Here is a 20,758-nt window from a genome sequence, read left to right as displayed (position 1 = left end):
ATTTTTTTTTTACCGAGTTGGGTAATAGGCGCGCGAAACAACGTCTATTTACTCAGGATAAGTGAAACGCCTGCGGCTTCAACTATTTAATTCAACATCGAAATGAAATGACATTCAGAAAGTTATGATTCCGCCCTCTGCGCGCCACCCACGCTTCACATCAGCAACTGTGGGACGCGCGCCTAACCTTTGCATTGTTTAACGCCTCAACATCTTGTAATTAAACTGCAATACCACCACATTTCACTCCATAAAAAATAATAATAATAATAATAATAATAAATAATTTATTTATATTGCGCTCGATCTATATATATATATAACTGCATTGGTTACAAGGCTTTCTGAGCATTTCTATACTACAGTACTACTCGAAATACTTCTGATCGCTAAAATGGAGAAATTTCTACATTTTTGCACTTTGTTTAAGGGAGCGCAACGCAGCAAAGCGTCGGCCTCCTCCATAGACTCCTCCTCTCAGGAGTTCAAACGAGAGGGCGAGCGGAGCTTGGGATCGAGCGCGAAGCGCGAGCGGGGACTTGTCTCCTTCCCAACTTTTCGTGTGCCCCCATTCTATATTAATTATCCCTGTCCTACTGTGCTAAGTCAGTGCAGGTGACTGGGGACGAGGCAGGCAATTGCGTTAATATTGAATTTCAGTGCTTCTTGTCGACCTGTAAGACTGTTGCCAAACGAAATACTTGGGAATGTTTTATTGATATCCTGTACTAAATAGCAGGCGTCCCAAGGGAAAAGGTGCTAATTTACTGCGCGAGGCCATTCCGGCGCAAACATGCCAATGAAAATATAGATAAATAAGAAGAGGTTTATTTTAGGCCCCAAGTTCACAATCAAGAACCATGCGAACAACTCGTGACAGGCGGCAATACTAATGAGTGTCAATGATCACCTTATTAAGCCAGAAAATGAAGTGATTTGGGAACTTTTAATACAGGTCGCGCATGCAGAATGACGTTATTTCTATGATTTAAACTCTGAAATAGCACGCTCGACTTCAATTTGTCACCACTGGAGCAATATAATGACGGAAATAGTGAACGCGCTTGAATGCATCGTGGAGTTATATAAGCAGGCAGGATTTTTTTAGAACACGAAAGAAACAGCATGCCTAAAGTGCTTCTCGCGCTTCACAGAGGGTTACTAAATAGTCTCAAGTGTTTATGTACACCGTAACTCAGCAATGCACGATAGACAAGTTTGTTATTTGTTCAAAGAATTCCGCGCGCTCAAACTCGTGACATAAGCCCAACCTGCCAGCTTAACTCGATCAGAAGTGTTACCGTGAGCTTTCGTAAGCTTGTAATTCTACTGGTCCTCTAGTGTAGCAGTTTCTATTGTTTTGGGGCTAGGAGCATTGTTCCTGTTGTTTGTTCTATTGTTCTCTCGAAGGGTAGCGAGCCATTCACGTGAGATCTTGCAGGAGCTGCGCTACCCGACCCATCTCGATAATGCACACATGTGACGTAGGCTGGGTAGATTTACTGGATTATCGAGCTACAATGTATTTGATCTGACCAATTTTAATGCACGCAATTCCTTGAAAATTTTACGCAAAATATATGAATGGTTTAAAAAAGTTCAATCTCGCCATTTGGAGACGTTTTACCCCTAAGAAATCATTACTCTTAAAACTAGTTCCAGTCCCCTTTCTCGCATCCAATTTTAGTCGCCACAAGTGATGACGTTTTTAACCTTACTTTAACATTTTTGCGTGCTTTTTGCTTCGTTAAGTTTAATATCCTGACCAATATTTGATTAGCTTCAAAAGACGATAAGGGATATTTCTATAATGGGCTACTCAAATTATGCCATAAATTAAAGTTTCTACTAAAATGATAACTTCGTTCCGCACGAACATAAGAAATAAATCACGTCATTAAAAATTTCTCACGCAAAGTTTCTAATCCAATTTTCGAAATTTTGAAGCTACAAACTCAAGATTTATTAGTATTACGATTTATTACGCCTAACAGTAGCGATGAAAATAATAGCGGTGCGCACGGGATAAAAGAAAGTTCACTCGGAATTTGCATTTACCCAGAAATTAATTAGTTGCTATGACGACTAGGTCAAATATTTACCTCGTTTTCTCGCTTGCGCGAACTTTCAGCGCGTCAGCTCGACAACACAGAGCAACAAATAGCGATTGCATGGCACTTTGGCGTCAGAAGCTCGAACGCACTAGCTGTAGGCAGAGACAGGATTAGTTCATTTCGTTGAAAATGTTCCCTTTGACGGAAGAATCAGTTATGAAAAAACACAAGGAGCTGGACGCAGACTACTTGATACTTGCAAGCATCGAATCTTCGTCGTCAGATGATGAAAGCGAAAGCGACGAAAGTGATGTGTTCAGTGTGAGTTGCCACGGCAGTCACTTTAAACAGATGAATGAAGAAACGACGCAATGTGATGAGTTCACCGTCAAACGAAGAAAGCTTCACACGCATCTAAACTTGCTGAATTCAGATCTCATGTCGATGACATTTGACGCGAGTAGAACAAGCGCCAAACAGCCTCCGTTTGGTTCCGTTCCTTGTAAACGCGCAAGGAAAGTGCCGCGAAAGAAACGATTATCGAGCAAGGCTGACTCAGGAGCAAAATCCTAAACGAACGCATGAAGAATTTACATATCCACCCCAGATGCAAACGACTGCGAGATGTTGATGTCTCCGGCGAAGGAAATTTGCAAATTCCGTCGTCTGCTGGGCGAATTACAAGAGAGCGAATTTATACGAGCGGAGACACTTCCGTGAATTTAAAAAGAGAACATAAACTAACATCTTGCGTTAAATTATTATTCAAAGAATTCAAATAATAATACTCCAAAATAAGAATTGAAAATAGACAATAAATACTAGAAAATTGTACAAAGGAATTTCAGAGAACATCGTCATAAAAAAATTTGTATAGTTGATGTAAGAGAACAAATATGTATTTATTTATTTATTACAGAAATCACGATAAAATTGACGGAAACGGTGGAAGCAAATAACGCGAAAATAATTACTCAATAAATTTTTAACCATTATGACTAATGTGTCGTTGCACTCTAGGCCTGGGTAATTAAAATGTGAGCGTTTAGTAACGCATTGATGTTAAAGTGGAACCATCGCTTATGTGAAAATATGCCATAATTGTGTACTTTTAAATTATGAATTTTTTTCTTGCTTAAACCGGTGCGCTCGGTTTTAGCTATTTCAGCAGCATGTATCTCGCGGCTATGAAGTCACAAGACAGCGATCTACTCGCCATCGACTTTAATTTACATTGCTATGCAAAATATTGCAGTTTAGATCGATACGCTCATATTTTGCCAATATCAAAGCATTCTGATCCTTCTTTCAAGATATCGCTTCAAAAAATTTAAATAGAACGAGTACCACAATCAATAGGGCCGATTATTTACTTGTTATGGTCTGTTTGGCACGTTGCCAAGGGAACGAACAATGCACGTGAAAAGAAATTGCATAAATTATAGGGATTGGTTGAAACATAAATACGTAGCCGTATAAAGCAAAATAAGATATATAATTTTTTTTTTTTACTAAAAAAAACCCCACAACTTGTTACTAGTTTCCGTTGCAATCAAAATAAAATATTTAAAATCACTTTAAGGTAGAAGCACCCCATTTAATACACCATAGTACAAATTTCCTCCCTTATTTTTAAGCCAAATTTGGTATTACAAAGGTACTGCCGACGTTATTCAGTGAATACAACCACTGTAATGGAATTGTAAAACTTAATTAGCGTGGAAGAAGAAAGATTTAATAGTAGATGCCAGTTACGGCTTTTAAACATCGTTTGCAGTGTTGGAAAATGACTTTAAAAAGACGCCCCATTCTCGTCCCCATTGCCCTTTTCGCTTCTCTTCGCCAGCAGGCTATTGGCACGAGAAACAAAGCGCTCTGGAGACATAGGATTGTCAGTCCTAGATTCTGAGACTTCCGGTCTTTTATGTATGCAGTCGTAATGTTTTTATATATTGTGTGGGAGAGTCATGGCGCTTTTGATTTCCGTTAAAGATTTCTGTTTTAAACAGAAATTAAAAAAATTGAATTAATTAAAAAATCCTTTGTCTCCAGAGCCCTTCGTTCCTGGTGCCAAGGCTCCGTTGGCTAAGAGAAACGAAAAGGGCTATGGGGACGAGAATGAAAGACCCCAAGCTTATTTACTTTACAGGCCCAACCTTGGTCAACAAAAATGATTTGACAGGTTTCTGAGAGACAAAAAGCTAGGCACTCTTGACAAGATTGAGAAATTAAAGAGGGTCCTGAAGGGGGGGTTCCTAGGCTTTTATAGATTGTGCTAGCATAATTTTTGGCATAATTGGAGCTAAAAAGCATAATTTGTGAAACGAGCACTGCCACGGCATAATTAGCAATTTTTAGCACTTTTTGGAACATAAATTCATAAAATGTAGTAAATATGGTGTACTTTCTACAGAAATAAATGAAATTTAGGTAGTTTGTTCTTGCAATGCGTGTTTTAGCTATACAATTGTGATTGTTAAGTCGTTGGAGGCATTTTACAAACGGTTTAGAGATGCGAGCAGCTAATTTGGACAGCTGACGGCCGTGATAAACTGCCATAAACACAAATAAATTTACAACAACAGTTTATTCAAAAAACATCATAATTTGGTGTCGTTATTGCGCACCTCTATGTATAGAATCTACGTCATTTTGTGAGCATAATTTCGGAAATCAGAAGCATAATTTGGGAATTCTGGCATAATTTTTGCATAATTTGGCAAAATTTTGAGCACTGCTAGTAGCATAATATGCCACTTTTAGGAGCACAATCTATAAAAGCCTAGGGGTTCCATTTCTCAGCCCAAATTTTGCCCAAATCCCATTTCCCAGCCTATTTTTTGTCTAAATCCCATTCCCAGTAGTAAAATTCCCAGTGTATGGAAAACTGGCCTTAAGCGTAATATATTTGTTGTTTTGATTGTCCTAAATGTAGTCCACTCCCTGAACTCTCCTTTCCGGGCACAGGCGTCGTTGAGCGAGTCCAGAAATAATGACCTGCATGCGCATTCTCAGAAATCTGTCAGCGTCCACTTTTGTTTCCAAGAAGCAAAATTTGCTTCTGCTTCACGGCAGAAACATTCCGTGTTTCCGCACGGCATGGAAACATGGCAAATCGAGGAAACACGTATGGAAACATGTTTCGGCAGTTTCCTCGTTTTGCCAGGCCTTAAGATGAACACCTCTCCAAGGCGGACATCGCTCCAAGATGGACAGCGCCTCGAAGGCGGACATCTCTGCTGCATGGCGGATGGAAACGATGTTAGTTTGTTAGAATTCAATTTTCCCTTGGCACTATAACCTAGGATTGAATTCACCCAAGCCGCTCCATCCCCTAAGGTAGGATACGAGAACGTCATCTGCTGGATTCGGATTAATGGAGTGAAAAACCGGAGTTTTCTTTAGTGAAATGTCACCTCTGACTTTCATAACATTCAAGTCTAATCTGATAAAAATGCCGTTGTGGGTAAGAAAAAGAAAGGTCAGTTAGAATTTTCAAAAAGGGAAGAGCATCTCCTAAATTTGAGTATATAGATTATGTTCCCCAAAACTTTCTGCCTGTTACATATTCAGCTAGAGAATCCGAAAAGATCAAACTGTGTTAGTTTACACAAATTGAAATCCCTTTCAAAGGCCCTAAACGATATTGAAGGCAAATAAAAAACATTCTGGTTGCCCCAGTGCTGTTTAACAGGAATCGCATTTGATGCTAACTTAATTCTGAAACAATAACTATTGACAAGAAACAGCGTCCAATGCAATTTCAGTAAAAAAGACAGCTTTCAAAACCGTGTCCACAGTAGAAAAAAACTAGTATAGGGAAAATTTTTATAAGCTGAATTACAAGCAGATTAACTTAACTGGGTTCCCTTTCCATCTCCTCTTTTGTGATGGAATATTACTGAATAAAATAAAAGGAAAGGAAATGCAAACGCGAGGACAATCTTATTATGCTCCAAGAAAACGAATCATTGTTGATACTTGTGTTAAGGTATTGCCTTTGTCGTAGTTTCCCTACATATCAGAGAAGTTGAATACTACTTAACAATCTCGGCCCGGTTCTTGAGCAGTCAACGAGGCGCGCTGGGCCGCTCATGCGGGGCGGTAGTCTATGTTTGGGTTCTGGTTGCGTTCCTCTGTGCACTTGAGACAAAATCAGAAATTACCGCTTAGGTTCGCGCGCGCCTTTCTTCGGCGGCGTGGGGAACCAATCAGATTCGCGGTTTCCAATGAACACAGCTGAGTTTCTACTAAATTCAAATAACAATGGATCCTTTCCTTTTCTTTTTCACACAATTGCATCTTTATAGTGTTTAACGCTTTCTCTTTTAAGGTTTAACTTTTGAGTCAATACACCACGTGGAATAATAATATCAGAAAAGAGAAAAAACCTGCAAGAGTCAACGGGTTTTTTTTTCACTAGTTCGCCCGCGTCTTGTGCATGGATTCAAATGCGTGATAAAAACTGTAACAGTTATATTAATCCCATAAAATACAGCACAACGTTTCAAAATTTGCAATTTAGGGAAAGTGTAATGATATTTGTGATGGTTTTTTTCACTGTCCATCGTCAATATATTTCTATAACATAAAGAGGCAAACTCGCCATTAGAACTATTAAGATGCACTAATAGCCGATTCTGTTTAAATCCAATACCTGAATAGTACCACAAGACGCCTTTTTGAGTAAAATGTTCAATGGGTAGAGAGAAAGAATAAAAGATGCCTTTATGAATTCAAAACTAGGAATGCAAACGTAGTTTTCGAGCATAATATCATTGTGACTTGAAATAATCTCTTTTACTTTTTGTCAATGTATTGAAGAAACACCATGGGGTTTCGATCGATTTCAGCGACGGTGGTAGTTTTCAAACTCCATTCAGCTGTAAGGCGAGAGCTCTCGGGACATGCTAATTTCATACGGTTTTATATTTTTTCGGCTAATTGACTCACAGGTAAACAACTTCTTTCGGAACTTTCAACAAAAGTTTCGTTGGGTTTTAAAAAGCAAGCGCTAGCTATGGTGTGAAATTTTTCTTTGCTTTCAGGTTAAATACCGTTCAATACTGACTCCATTGTGATGGAACCTTTTAATGAAATCAGCGCTTGGGTCAACCTTTCTTTAAACAAGAAAATTGTCTTTAAGAACAGATGTTATATGAGCAAGCGTTGTTTGGTCATGTTTACCAGCAGAAATAAAGCCAAACTAAAAAAAAGAACTTGAAACTAAAGAAAAATAACAATGGTTTTATAATTGCACGGCCATTGTGTACCGAACCCAAGCAACCACACATGTAGGAGTTGGAATGAACAGCATCTAAATCTTTTGTTTTAACGACTTTGTTCCACGGGAGAAAAAGCATCGCGTCGGGGAAAATTAAATTTCTTTTTTCTAGCATTGTCCGCCGTGATGGGCATTATTCCCTTTGAAATTCAATGCGTTGTAAGCAAGTTTTTTCTAATTTCGTCCGGGACAAAGAGAACTTTGTTTAACTATCAGTGGTTTAATGACCATTCTTTCTCTCTGTGACAGGTATAGTTACGAAAGAAAAAGTCAAGGTTTGTTTTGTGCTGGTGTCAATTCTCAGTATCTTTGTATCAGTGGACTCGTGCGGCTTGCGTCGCTATCCCGGCGATCCGATCGAACAAAATTGAACCAAAAATCAATCGAACACAATCAAACATGCACCAATCGTTCGAATTGGGTTCGATAATCGAACAAAATCGAACATCTATTTTGCTGTGAGTTCGATTTTCGAACCAAACAAACCAATCGAACACAATCGAACTCAATCCGTTTTTGTTCGATTGTCGACTGTTCGGTGATTATGTTCGATTACCGAACCCAATCGAACGATTGGTGTTCGATTACCGAACGTTCGATTGGATACGCCGGGCTTATGAAATGCGGTCGATAACTGGCTAGTCAGCTAGCAATCTGTAACAGCCCTGTTTGTGAAAAGTGATTGTGATAAGCTTCACTTTTCATTGAAGCATTTATATACACTACGCAGGCACTTTAGACAGAGCAACAAAATGAATTAGTATACACTTATTAACCTTTGTCTTAACTGACGGACGATAAGGTTAAGGTCCATAACACAAAAAAACAACACCCATGTATTCCAACTGTACGTGTCTCGCACCACTTGACCGTTCAATAACTCAGTGAAGTTTTGTTGTAACTGAAGAATCAGGCTGCCCTAACAGTTTGCCAGTACTAGTTGGTATTTTCTTTTTTACTCCTAAGCTTGGACGGAGAACATGGCACTGTGGACGGAGAGCAAGGCGCTTTCCCAAATAGAATTTCTTGCCCAAGCAAGAACACAAAACGATGACACGGCGTTTTTGATTTGCTTTTCGGAAGTTGGTTGGAAAAAATAAAAAGCTTCAATATAAGTTGTTCTGTCTAGCTTTTCTGAACAAAAAAGAAACGACTTCTTCTTCTCGTACCTGAACAAAAAAGAACATAAAATTTTTGGATCGCAAAGTTTGCTCAACATGAAAATAAAATGACGTAAACAAGATTTTTCAACTTGAGAGTACACAGGTGAGGCTATAATGCATGATGCGCACACATTTTGAAGCTCAGTATGTTTATTCTGTGTAGTCGCAACATTCAATGAGCATAAGCGATTCTAAATTGTCTTGCTATAGACGACATGATTAGATAATCACGTATGAGAATCTGCGCATCGATTCAGTTAGCATTCCACAAATTTGAATTGTACCAGCTTGGACGTAACTGGTTTGCAATGGAACCAAACCCGGGAAGATTATTGCGCGTACACAAAAGTCTGTTAACGCAGCGCACTGACTTTGCTGCTGGCCTCAGAGTGAGACAACCGGTAGACGCCAGATGACAACTTATACAACGTATCATAGCAAGAGAGGATAAAGTAGTTGATCCTCTTTTTAACCATGGCTATTGAAGATGACAGAGAATAGAGTCTTGGGTGAAGTAGTGAAAAGCGCTTTGTTAAGGCAGTGATTAAATACGAACCAAAATCGATAGACATGGCCTTTGATACTGCCTGATCTCTCTGTAGTTCTACTTCATGAGTTAAAATTTTTAGTGGAAGTGGGGTGAGGGTACGTGGAATCGAATGAATCCATTAATCTGTTCACAATTAATCTTGTACAATGCTGCTTCCAGCACGCTGTTGACTGCTATAGTGTAAGTGTACTTATATTGAATAAATGAAGATGAAGTGTTCAACATGACTCATCTTCATTATTTATTACCGAGCTTAAAATTTACCATCTTTATTATTTACTACAAACTTGGTGAATTCGACATTGCTGATCCTAGCAGTATGCAGGACGCGTGTCACTTATCAACCTAGTAAAATGGCCATAGCTCACAACGAGTCTCTCGTAGCTCAGTTGGTTAGCTAGAGCACCCAACCCGTTTCTGGGAGGCCATAGGTTCGATTCCCTACGGGGACTTAGAATTTTTCTTTGTCCCATGCTCTAGTCATGTTGAACACTTCATCTTCATTATTTATTACCGAGCTTAAAATTTACCATCTTTATTATTTACTGTACTTATATTGTAAGTGCATTTATAGTTGGCTTCGCTGTTACGGTAAAAAGGGCAAAACTGAAAACAATATATCATTTGGCGTTAGCAATGTTATCTGACACAGGAACCGTGTATAAAGGCACTTACAGGTCTTACAAAGCACAGCAACTTAATTGGAAACGCGCACGCTGCCTTAATAAATTCGTGCCGCATAAGTGCGCGCAATTCCTGTGATGTGTATCAGTAACACGTCCATCTTCTCGTCCCTGTATAAAAATCGAAAATTAGACAGTGGGCCTACAGCTGTGATTTTCAAAAGTTGTATATATGTAGTGTACCGGAAGTCGATGGAGGCATCGAAGCAGAACTTGCAGGCTAAAAATTCCCGTCCTGCGCTGAACAACAGCTAAGCAGTTAGCGGAAATTTACGCACTAGATGTTTACAATGTTCATAAAGATATTCAAGTAACAACATAAATCACGAGTTATTATCGGAAATAAATGCGGGTAAGTGCTGTTTAAGTGCCCTTGATAGCGTGGGTTTCCTTTTAATTGGAACACACCCAAAAGTTTCTGAATCGGATATCGGTAGTTGATACCAAGCTAAAGACTCTTGGGTAGAAACTTGTCTGAGAAAGTGTTGCCTTAATGCCTTTGATGGCGTGAGTTTCCTTTAACTTGGAACAAACCCAATAAAACAGTTATAGGAAGTTCGCAATTGAATCGGATATCGGTAGTTGATTCCGAGAAAAAGCTCTCTGGTTATAATTAGAAACGTGTATGAGGAAGTGTTGTCTTAAGTGCCTTTGATGGCGCGAGTTTCCTTTTTTTCTTGGAAGACATCCATTAAAAAGGTTATAGAAAGTTCGCGCATCGGATATTGGCAGCAATTCCAAGGTTTCGCCAACACGATCGAGGAAGTGCTTGAAGTGTTGTGATGGCGCGCGATTCCTTTTATGTTTTAAAAGTAACTATTAGAACAGTTGATGGAATTGCGTACCAAGTCAGCGAAAAAGAGACAAGACACCCAAAATATGGTTTGCGGTTTATAAGGCATGCACTTTAGTTACCCAAAGAAATGACGGATGAATGCATGATTCCACCTCGATACTGCACATCCATTGTGTAGGAAGTGCGCTGTCACTGGCTTTGATTTGCGCGCATTTTAATCGAGCATTATTGCCTTGACCTTCTTTATTTCGTTTTTCATTTGTTCTTGTCTAGTTTCTTTAAAGCAGAATAATTTAGTTTGATTTTGTTTCAGGATTGGAAAATCTACTTGCGCACAAAAACAAACCCGGCGTTGTAGAAACGACAGAGCCACACACACACATGCACCTGTTTATATGGTGTGCTTATTTAACTGGAAACTGTAGTCACACATCTCTTTACTAAGGTATTATGCTTGATGATAAACTTGTGAGGCGATTCAAACAGAACACCCTTAATCGACCCTTAAAACCTGACGCACTAAAGGTGCCAAACACAGACCTAAGATTAAGATTTTAATATCACGAATACGGTACTTCAAGTAATTCATGTAAACCAGTCAAATTTTTTGTAGCAATATTTGGGAGCAACCAAGTTAACAAGGGTACGTGTTGTTTCTCTGATAATTGGCCTTGGGCTAAATGAATCACGCTCACGTACATGTCAAAAAAACACTCCACAAGTTATCCGTGCTTCATATCATATTGGAAGCTTTCAGTTTCGGCTAGGAATATAATTTCTATCCTTTTGACTAACTTACATTTCTTTCAATGCTATTTCTGAAAATTTGATGGCGCGTTCTTGAGTCCACGACTTTCTTTGTCTGGTTCTGTATCTGCATAACAACGCGTTCCTTTTTGATGTTATCAGTCGCAAGGATAGTATAGGTGTCGCCCACTATTAGTTATGAAGTGCGCTACTTTGTTTGCAAATGAATTTTGCTGCATGTGTTTTTGCTTGACCTTGTCAGTAACCAGAGAAAGGCTGTTCCGAACCAATTTAACTGATTAGCGCAGAGTTGGCAAAAAATCAAACTCACATTGATGTTTGTTTTCCCGCATTCGCTAATAATCTTCTAATGACACTTGTGTTCAAGCTATTGATTTTAGTTTGGTTTTTCCGTATCAGCTTACTAGACAGTTCTTTGGCAAAGTTTCTGTCTTTCTTCTCTTTCAAACCGTCTTTGTCTCCAATAAAGTGTGCATTTTAGTTATGTTTTGAGAGCTCACTTAAATGAATAAAGTGTGCAGTTATAAAACGCTGATTCCGTGCGCTGTAAATGCGCTTTCTAAGCTAGTAAGTAAGTAATTAAGGCGCATCTTGCAATATTGGACACAATAATAGCAGAAATCACTGCAGTTATCGATCGTCCTTTGCATGTTTTTCATAAGAATTTGTGTGAAAATTTTAGATTTTTCTTTCTCGGAAAGCGTGCATCATTTAACTAAGTCCAAAACATACTTTAGTGAGTTAAATGAAGTCTCTATGTCAACAGGACAAGCCATTAACTTGTTCGTTTTCTGCCGTGCGTATACTGGCATAAATTGTTTTTGACGAGAAAACAAAAGTCTTAGCTACAAAACAAACGCATTTAAAAATCACTGTTGCAAACTACGATAACGAGCAACGTAAACTATTTCAGAACTGAAATAACACGGTTTTCTTTAAAAAAAAAATTCTTGAAAAATGGGCGGCAGTCTTTACTCGTTCCAGATTTATTGATAGAAACGTTGGGGAGCTTAAACAGGGCTAAATTAAAGTTACATTTTTCTTAACTGTCAGCGGTATTTAATTTGTTTTAGCAGCCTGACTACAAATTGCAGACGGAAAGGGGCGAACGGTTAAAGTTCAGCGTGGGGTTTCCACCGTTTTAAAGTTTCCCATGAAGTTTTTTTTGTTATTCTCAACATCTATTGAATTTTAATACAATGATTTAAAACGGTTAGTTTCAAGTGCTATTCATAAAACAGGAGTCAAACTTGGACCCAATACATGCGGTTCTTCCTGCAAGTGGACCTGAAACCCTAGTTTGTGATCATGCAAACGAAAGCTATAAAGAACATTACTTTTATGCAGCGTTGTTTCGATATCTCAGAAAGTGAAATCAGCAAAAAAATTTCAATTTTGAATTTGGGCGCCGTTGGAAGTGAAAGTGCAAAATCATCGCGTGATAAATAATGGAAAGTTTTTGTTTTTCCCGCCTATTCATAACTGGTACTTATCCCGGGAAAGCGAAAAACACTTAAGATAGCTCTCAGACGCAAAACCAGCCGTTAAACAATGAGAAACTGTTTTTGCAACCACTATCAATTTTGGTATTTGCGGATTACTGAAACTAGCAAAACAAATGTTACGTTGCAGTATTATAGCGTCTGCAAACTTGTCAGCGCACGCAAATAAACGTGACTTGAAAACAGTCGAACGCAATTTCTCAGACTTGCTTAATTGTTCCCGGGTCACGCCCTTTTTGGTTATCTTTCGCATCATCGATAGCATGACGCGCTAAAACGTCTGAAGATTAATGAAAGAGCCGAAGGCTTAAGTGCGCGCACGACGCCTAAAATCCCACGCACACGATTACAATCTGCCAACGGTGTACTGTATTTTGTTTTGCGTGCGCGTCTTTTTAGACCAAACTCAAACCTACTGCAGTTAGGGTTAACTTTGTAGTATCCTATATCAGTTACGCGATTGAAGGAAAAATGAAATTGGTTAAACCGCGCACAAATAGGGCACCAGCAAACACAGTCAGCAAAAATGTCACATAGAGAATGCTTTACAATACAAATCAACTTTCCCGCCGTCTGAAATAAATGACTCATTTGCGCACAATGGACTTAATCTTAACCTGCAGAAAGAAAAGCGCGCGCTAACATTTCCCAGAACTGTGCTTGCTATGAGCAAGATTTTGGCAATGACAACCAGATAATCAAACTAAGATTTTAAACAGTTTGTTACATTTATAAAAGTAACCTGCGAAAGAAAAGAAAAACGAGAAGATGACAATTTGCGTTTCAGATCGACGGTGTATCGAAAGAGCGACTTTGCGTCTTTTTTTTCCCTTTCAGTTCCATTGTGGTTCTTTGATTGCTTGGCAAAGCGAAAGAAATGTCGGCCACTAAAAGCATTTGTATTTGACAGGTAATTACAGCTGAAGCACAAAAGAGGAAACACAAGATTTGTTTAACAAAGGCACATAACATATTGCGTGCCAACTAAAATGAGACCGTTGCTACTAGCCACACATTTTAATTACTTTGCTAAAAGCCTGCGTTTTAACTAACCTCATCGAATTTATTAATCTGACATGCTCACGCTATTCGTGCTAATAAATTGAGCGGGAACTGAAGGCTTTAATCACGAAAACACGATATAGCACGATCAGCAAATGATATCAAAGCACGCAATGGCCGATACCGGCAACGTTTAGAGTTGATAAGCCTTAATAAGTATGTTGATAAAATTGATATTCTCAATATCACGTATGAGGTCCATTAAATCAAGTATTTTCACATGGTGACGCGCTCATTTGTAGCACTCAGCGTAAATATCTTTATACAACATCGGTGCTAAATTAAATTGTAAAATCTGCCCGTGAAAATATATTTAATCTGAAACACCCCACTGTCTCGCCGCATAATTATGCTTCTTCTTAGTCATAATTAGGAAAAAGAACACGTGTTCGAAGAAAGAGGATTGTCATTGAGAGAATACTATATCACAAAGTCAATCAATAGGTGCAGATGAGCACAACATTTCATTCTCTTAGGATAGAAAACTGGTGTAAATTTGTTACATTTCGCGGCTTCGAGCCGATAATAGACGCTTCTGCTGTAGATTTGAAGCTTTGCACAGCTAACTGTAAATAAGGTAGAAAACGCATTCATCCGTTTGAAGACAAAAGATTTTCATTGGCTTTGCCCGCCTGGCGCTTCCAAACAAAATAAAAAAAACTGTTTGGGTCGAAACTAATAGCAACAAACCGTTTGTAGTCCGCGTAATTTATCACAAAGGGCATCAGTCTTGATAAAGAACTTTTGAAAGTGGACAGATATTTTTATTTTGTGGTTTAAGAATTTTCGGCCCATACGGCGCGACGCGATTCTAGCTCTCGGCGTCTACACTATTCCATTTGCTTGTTTCAGCTGAGTTTTAACTTTGTTTTGACTGCGCATCACAAAAGTCAAATAATAAAAGCTTGCGGGCAATTGATTATGGCATTTGAATTGGAGCTAAGACGCCAGTACGAGTTAGTTTACCGGATTAAACGACAATCAAATATAAGCAGAAAACTTGGGCGCGGTTTTTTGTCCAAAACAGAATTTAGTTGATATGTAATCCTTGTTTATTGTGTTCAAAATATTAACTGTCTGATATAAGACCTTTGAAGCGCGCGGAACCGAACAATTTCTGTGCACGATAATTTATTTCAATCTTAAAAATTTTCTTTACTTCACCGCCTTAAAAAGAAAACTGAAAATAAACGAGAACTTAAACCGCTTCCATTTCATAGTTTCGTAGTCTTTACACCGACTAAACTCTTTTCGCGCGTTTCTTAAGTTTGCGCAATTTCTGTTCCAAGTAAATTGGTGAAACTCAGAAAGCCTTCGCCTTATAAGCAAAACCAGGCTCAACGCTTTTCAGATAGGGCGTCGACATTTTCAAAATACAGAACGGCACATTAAAAAGCAGCTTCTGTCTGTATACACTATTACTCTTCATACTGCTGGGAAAATATCAAAAACGACAGCTGGGTTATGACTTCTAAACTGTTCCGCCATCTCAATGAAATGAATATTTCACGAAATTAAAACTGTTGCTCTGCTGCGTTTTAACACGGCACTCCAAAGATAAATCGGCCCGCTTGATAGTTTGGGCTTCAGTTTATACCTGATATAGGAGATTTATCTTAAAATCATCTTTTTAGATTTACCAGCTCAGCCCGCTCATGATATTGATTTCTCACAATAACAAAAGAAAACCAGACGGATCTGATTTCGAATCTTTCTGAACTGAGCGCGCACTGCTTTGAAACAACCGCCAAACTTCCCTCGCCCTTTCCTATTGGAACAGTTTAGCAAAAATTGCTACGCTCCGTCACACTATGACTGCCATAAGAAACATCCATGCTGGCGACGACAAAATAAACTTAACTGTATTGTTAAGTTACTCCAGGTTGCTACGAACGAAATAATTTGCTTCGCAATTCCACAGCTTTCTAAAGCTTACAATGTCACTCTCACAGTTAGAGCAGCGCGAAGTTCCGTTGTCACTTTGATTAATTTTTGACAACTCGTTCGTTTTTAACCTAACCTGTTCAGCATTAGTTTAACTTGTAGTCTCGTATCACAGAGTTACATCTATTTAAAAAGATTAATTTCAACACAAGTTTACGCATTTTCAAGCCTGTTTATTTCCAAGGCATTAAGGTTTCATTACAAAATTGTTTCATGTACAGATAAAACACAAGTAAAGGTTATTTAACCTTATATCTCAGTCAGGACTTATCACTAACTTGAACAAAAATATCTCAATGAATTGTTCGTATTAACATCAACAGTGATTTCTTTGTACAAATATTGAGAAACTCTTTTAGAACTTCTCTAAACTTAATTTACACGGCACTTTGCTGGAGGAAAATGCGGATATCTTTCATTGTAAAAAATGCTTTCGCGAAGTGCGTCAGATATGTGTGGTATTGGGAGAGAAAGTTCAAAATAGATATTTGTGTATTTTCTGCTCCCTGCAAAACGAATGGATGTTTAGATCCTCCTTATATAATTTATATTCGTATTCGATTTTGTATGAAAACAAAAATAACACCAGGCGTCGAGCCAAGTTGTACGAAGATGCACTTCTTTAAATTTCTTTCCCATTTAACGGGCAAAAATGCAAAATACAAACAAACATTACTTTTAGTAATACATTGAGGTAAAAAAGTAAAAAATAAGTTATAGGAAACGTAAGCGTAATTTTAAAAGTGACCTAGATGGAAAGTTATAAGGTTATTCGATTGAACGAGATCTCTGATTTGGATTTATCTCTGCGAGACTGGAGAGCGAAAGATATTTTGAAAACCAAACTCCAGTCAACTCAATTATTAAACATGTCACTAGCGACTGGCTAAATTATAACTATCAATCGAGTTTATTCTATAGTAATAAACTGCGTATTAATCTGGGTATTGACTTTTTATATGCGCTACAATCACGTTTTTCGAAATGGCAATAATATATATAATGTAAAAAATCTTAATTTCTTATCTGCCCGATGCGATTTTCCCTTGCCTTTACAATAATTGTACGTCTTAAAAAACTATAGCTAAACGTTAGCAGAGCAGTTATTTTACATGACGCCATAACCTTGCCGTAGGCAGCTTAGACGCTCTAGAAGTATTAGTCGCCTTTGGCGCTCTAACTCTTTATCTGCGAGTAAGCGCTCCTCTTCTAGAAACAACTGATGAACGTATTCCCGCGCTTTTTTAAGGATTAAAACTTTCGACGCTCGATCGTTATCTTCAAGATCGGGAATACTGTCTCTAAGAAACTGGAAACGGCATTTAAGGTCTTCTCTCCTTTGCCGTTCTAGCACATTGTGAGTCGCTCGACTTGTCTCGTTGTCTTCCCCTGAATCGTCTCCCTCCATCGGTGGAGAATCTTGTCGACTGGACCTTCTCGACTTGCGCGGTTTTTTGGACACAACGCAGTCAAACCGTTGATGGGCAAATTCTTCGCCTGGTGGTTGAGCTAGTCTGAGCGCGGGATTCTCCACTGAAAACAAGAAGAACAAAATTGTGCAAAATTAGTAAAAATGCTTTGCGCAACAGAGCAAAGTTTGCAAATTAAATTGAAAGTAACTTAGTTATTATTAAAATGTCTCCGAAGTGAGTAATAAACGTTAATTTGCCTCTAGATTTGGCAAATAAGTTTTCGATACTCTTTGACTAATTAATAGTGGAATGGCAAACTTTTATTTTATAGCGAATCAAAAGCGAATGTTTTCAACTGCTTGAAACCATTGTTCGAAGCGTTTCTGTTTTCGAAATAAAAAAGATTTAATTAGCACCGGGCCAGTCATAAAGCTGCCTTGTCATAGGACAGATTGTGTATTCTATTTGACAAAAAAGAAAATATCAGATGTCCGAAAACACTAATCTTGATTCAAGCTTTTGTAAAGTTATTTTCTAACGCCAAATCACTTGAAAACGTCCAAAGCGACTCGAAGAGTTGTGATCATTTGCTCAAAGTTTACCAAAAAACGCGCCAAAGTGTGAAGTGAAAATCTGCAACAAGTTATAAACAAAGCCAAGTAGTAATAAAACTTTCGTCTTTAAAACCACAAAGCGTGCATTTTAAACACTCAATTAATAACGAGGTTCAGTGATCAACATTAAGTCACTTGTTCATACAGCTTGTTTATTGTGGCTGTACAACCAGGCTGTCCCTTCTCTAGTTACATTACTAAGGAAGGAACGTTTCAAAGAGAAAATTTGTCGCGCGCCTCTACTCAAAAACAAATTTCTTGATTCACATGCGACAAAAGCAAACTAAATGACCCCATTATTCCTGATTGTGAAACTAAACCAAACTAAGTTTAAAGAGCTACTAAAGTCAATGAAACTTCTCTCTTGGGGTGATAGTTGTTATTCGAAAGTGAAATTGCGCAGTCGAAAAATTACTAGACGTAGTTCGATTAATTTCCCTACCACAATGTTATACGCTTCGATATCTCAATGAAATAAGCGCGATATTTACCTGCGAATTGTGCGTGCCATCTATCTGGGCCAAGCGCGGGATCTTGGTTTGGAACCGTAGCTACAAAGGGAGGCAGATCTCTCATCATTTGATGTTCTGTCGCCATTTCAGCGCTGCGTTCATTTACGCACGCCGCGGACAGCACAACTCGATTGCCCTGAAACCTCTGTGATTCCACTCGATCGAAGTCGTGTTCTCCGGCTGGCCAGATATAATCGTCATCTATCGTGCTACATGTAAGTCGTTCCATTTCTGCGTCGGACAAAACCAGTGGTAAATCCGAACTCAGATCTTCCGGTTCGGGGACGACTTGAAGACCGTTTCTCCTCGGTGGAAAATTCCGTTTACAGCTTACAGTCTGGGGCAGGTAGTTTTCAGGAGGAGAATACGGTGGAGTCGGCAGCGCGAACTTCTTCCAAAAGTCGTCGTTGGGTATCGTGGGGTTATACAGATCTTCCGAGATACTTTCCACGATGACATCTTGGGGCGCGGAGGAGTCCATGGGCTGAGGGCCGCGTAGTCTCTCGTCAAAAAACATATCGTAACACAGTCTGTTATTGGAAAAAACGTACATGTTATTAGGATGCGCTTGGCCACCATTCAAAGTACACATTTTCTTTTTGCTTTTTGAAATCTGCACGCTTGCCTGTTTACTTAAACACTACGTACCAAGCGATTGGACAAGCGCGAGTGAGATTTGTGAGGAGAAAAAAAATCCGCTTTCAAACCGACCAGCCGCTTTTCACGTTAAGCTTCAAATGAATGAGTGAATCAATGAATGGACTGATCACATCACAAAAGGCAAATTTGCATAAAGTCATCAAAATCCGGCCCACGTATTGCTGGAGAGCCAAGCGTGGGTCACACGCGTGTTCGTTTGAATTTGCCGTCAGTCGCAAGTCGGTTATCTTGCAGTATTGGTTTGGTTTTCACTTGTGCAGTGAGCTGTGAATTCTACTCCTAGGTTTAACAAACAAAACTTGTAGGTTACAGGTTTTTGAGTCACCATCACTGAAATAAAGGACTCGGATGATTTACGCAAAATTGAATATTCATGTTTTGTTAGAGTTTTTCACAAGCGAACGACCTGTAGCAATGTCTTTGGACCTGCTTTGCCCTTTGTTTGGCTAAGAAACATTTATATACGGCACCAAAAAGGGAACCAGCGCCTTTTCCAAATGAGTTTTAGTGAACACTGCACTTTTGAAAGGCGCTACTCGTCAAAACTTTCTCATCAAAGAGTAACCGTAATATTGATGTGTGCTCGCTAGGGCGATAAGCGCATAGGAATGTCTAATATCTTAGGCAAGAGAGGTACCGCTATGACAACGACAAATCGGAGAAAAAAAAGTTGCAGGTAGTTTGGACACTTCCAACAGATGTTTAGAAATCGAAATAATTACCCATGATTCAACAAAAATAGTAAATCGACAGCTGATGTTTTTAATGAGTTTTTTCGTCCCCTGGAAAAAAAGTGGCTACCTATTTTTTTTTTTTTGGAAAGGTCGAAACACGCCCTCTCACAGGACTTCTCGATATTTTTCGTTCATGCTGCGCTTTGAACGCCGGGCTCAGAAATGCAAACTTGATAGCATTTTGTTATTAATTCTTCTTTCAAGATCTACGAATTTCACTTTCACAAACAAATTCGGGCTGAATTATATTAGTATGTTGAAGCTTTGTGTGAAATTATCTAAAACACAACAGGATCCGCTCGCGAGGCGTTAGAAGTTTTGAACTCGGATAAAAACGGGCACAATGAAAATACTGAAGCTATTAAGACGGTTAATGCAAAATACCAGAATGCCGATACTCACAATGTACTAGTAGCTGCAAACATTTTGATTGTGTTGATGCTGGGTTTCCAATGAAGTTAACTGCAAGCAGGATATCTTGTTGGTGATCCGGGCTAATGGCTTAAAATATAATGTCTAATAAACGACGCACGCGTCTTATAAACGAGCTCTCAAGATTTATCGGCGTGCTAATCACGTATCCACTTGTCTACTGGCCGGCTGCAGGGTGAACAGTTGATAGCCTGCTTGCATATGAATAGGATTAACACAAGAGGTTAACAAAACAATTGGAACTGACAAAAATACAACACGACACACCCAATTTCCAAAGAGAACAGCTAAAATGATTAAAGCAACGACCGTGAAGTTTGTCGAAACCCAAACAGCTAAAATCTCAGCTGGAATGGATAAAGGTCGTATTGGTTGTGATGATTTTCGAGGCAGAATTTTATGAAGAGGTAAACGCCCTGATATGCTGTGCGTGCCGATGGACTTTAACCCTTTACAGTGTTTACTCAAGTGATAAAATCGACCCCTTTAACAATCACGGAGTTCCGGTGCTGTCATCGCCTAGTTGATATAATATTTGCAGTACCTCCATTAATTTTGAAGATTTGGTAATTTTTCGGGGGGTGTTAA

At 38.8% G+C, this 20,758-nt stretch overlaps 2 protein-coding genes across 3 annotated transcripts; one reads left to right on the top strand and one right to left on the bottom strand.

The window, feature by feature from the left end:
• Positions 1–2,116: 2,116 nt before the first annotated feature.
• On the top strand, positions 2,117–3,052 carry LOC144631998 (uncharacterized). Its single transcript, XM_078490586.1, has one exon. It carries the CDS (start codon positions 2,244–2,246, stop codon positions 2,625–2,627), a length of 384 nt encoding a protein of 127 aa, XP_078346712.1. The 5' UTR covers positions 2,117–2,243; the 3' UTR covers positions 2,628–3,052.
• A 12,912-nt stretch (positions 3,053–15,964) lies between these two features.
• On the bottom strand, positions 15,965–20,588 carry LOC144632597 (uncharacterized). 2 transcript variants are annotated; one of them, XM_078491276.1, is made up of 3 exons: positions 20,141–20,588; positions 18,324–18,874; positions 15,965–17,339 (listed from the first exon to the last, which is right to left on the bottom strand). In XM_078491276.1, exons 1-3 carry the CDS (start codon positions 20,161–20,163, stop codon positions 16,915–16,917), a joined length of 999 nt encoding a protein of 332 aa, XP_078347402.1. In that variant the 5' UTR covers positions 20,164–20,588; the 3' UTR covers positions 15,965–16,914. The 2 variants fall into 2 exon arrangements, with proteins under 2 accessions (XP_078347402.1, XP_078347403.1); XM_078491277.1 differs by lacking the exon at positions 20,141–20,588 and adding an exon at positions 18,993–19,932.
• Positions 20,589–20,758: the final 170 nt, after the last annotated feature.

The sequence above is a fragment of the Oculina patagonica genome, chromosome 12, assembly GCF_052425735.1.
Source record: "Oculina patagonica isolate OP01 chromosome 12, crgOcupat, whole genome shotgun sequence".
In the NCBI taxonomy this organism is placed as follows: domain Eukaryota; kingdom Metazoa; phylum Cnidaria; class Anthozoa; order Scleractinia; family Oculinidae; genus Oculina; species Oculina patagonica.
The sequence above is the reverse complement of the archived record's forward strand: the minus strand, read 5'-3'. Positions and strand labels throughout refer to the sequence as shown.

Coding starts and splice junctions, on each gene's coding strand:
- LOC144631998 (XM_078490586.1), top strand. CDS start 2,244: ATGTTCCCTTTGACGGAAGAATCAGTTATGAAAAAACACAAGGAGCTG.
- LOC144632597 (XM_078491276.1), bottom strand. CDS start 20,163: ATGTTTGCAGCTACTAGTACATT. Junction 18,875..20,140: donor TTTGCAGCTACTAGTACATT/GTGAGTATCGGC, acceptor TTCCAATAACAG/ACTGTGTTACGATATGTTTT. Junction 17,340..18,323: donor ATGGCACGCACAATTCGCAG/GTAAATATCGCG, acceptor TCTTGTTTTCAG/TGGAGAATCCCGCGCTCAGA.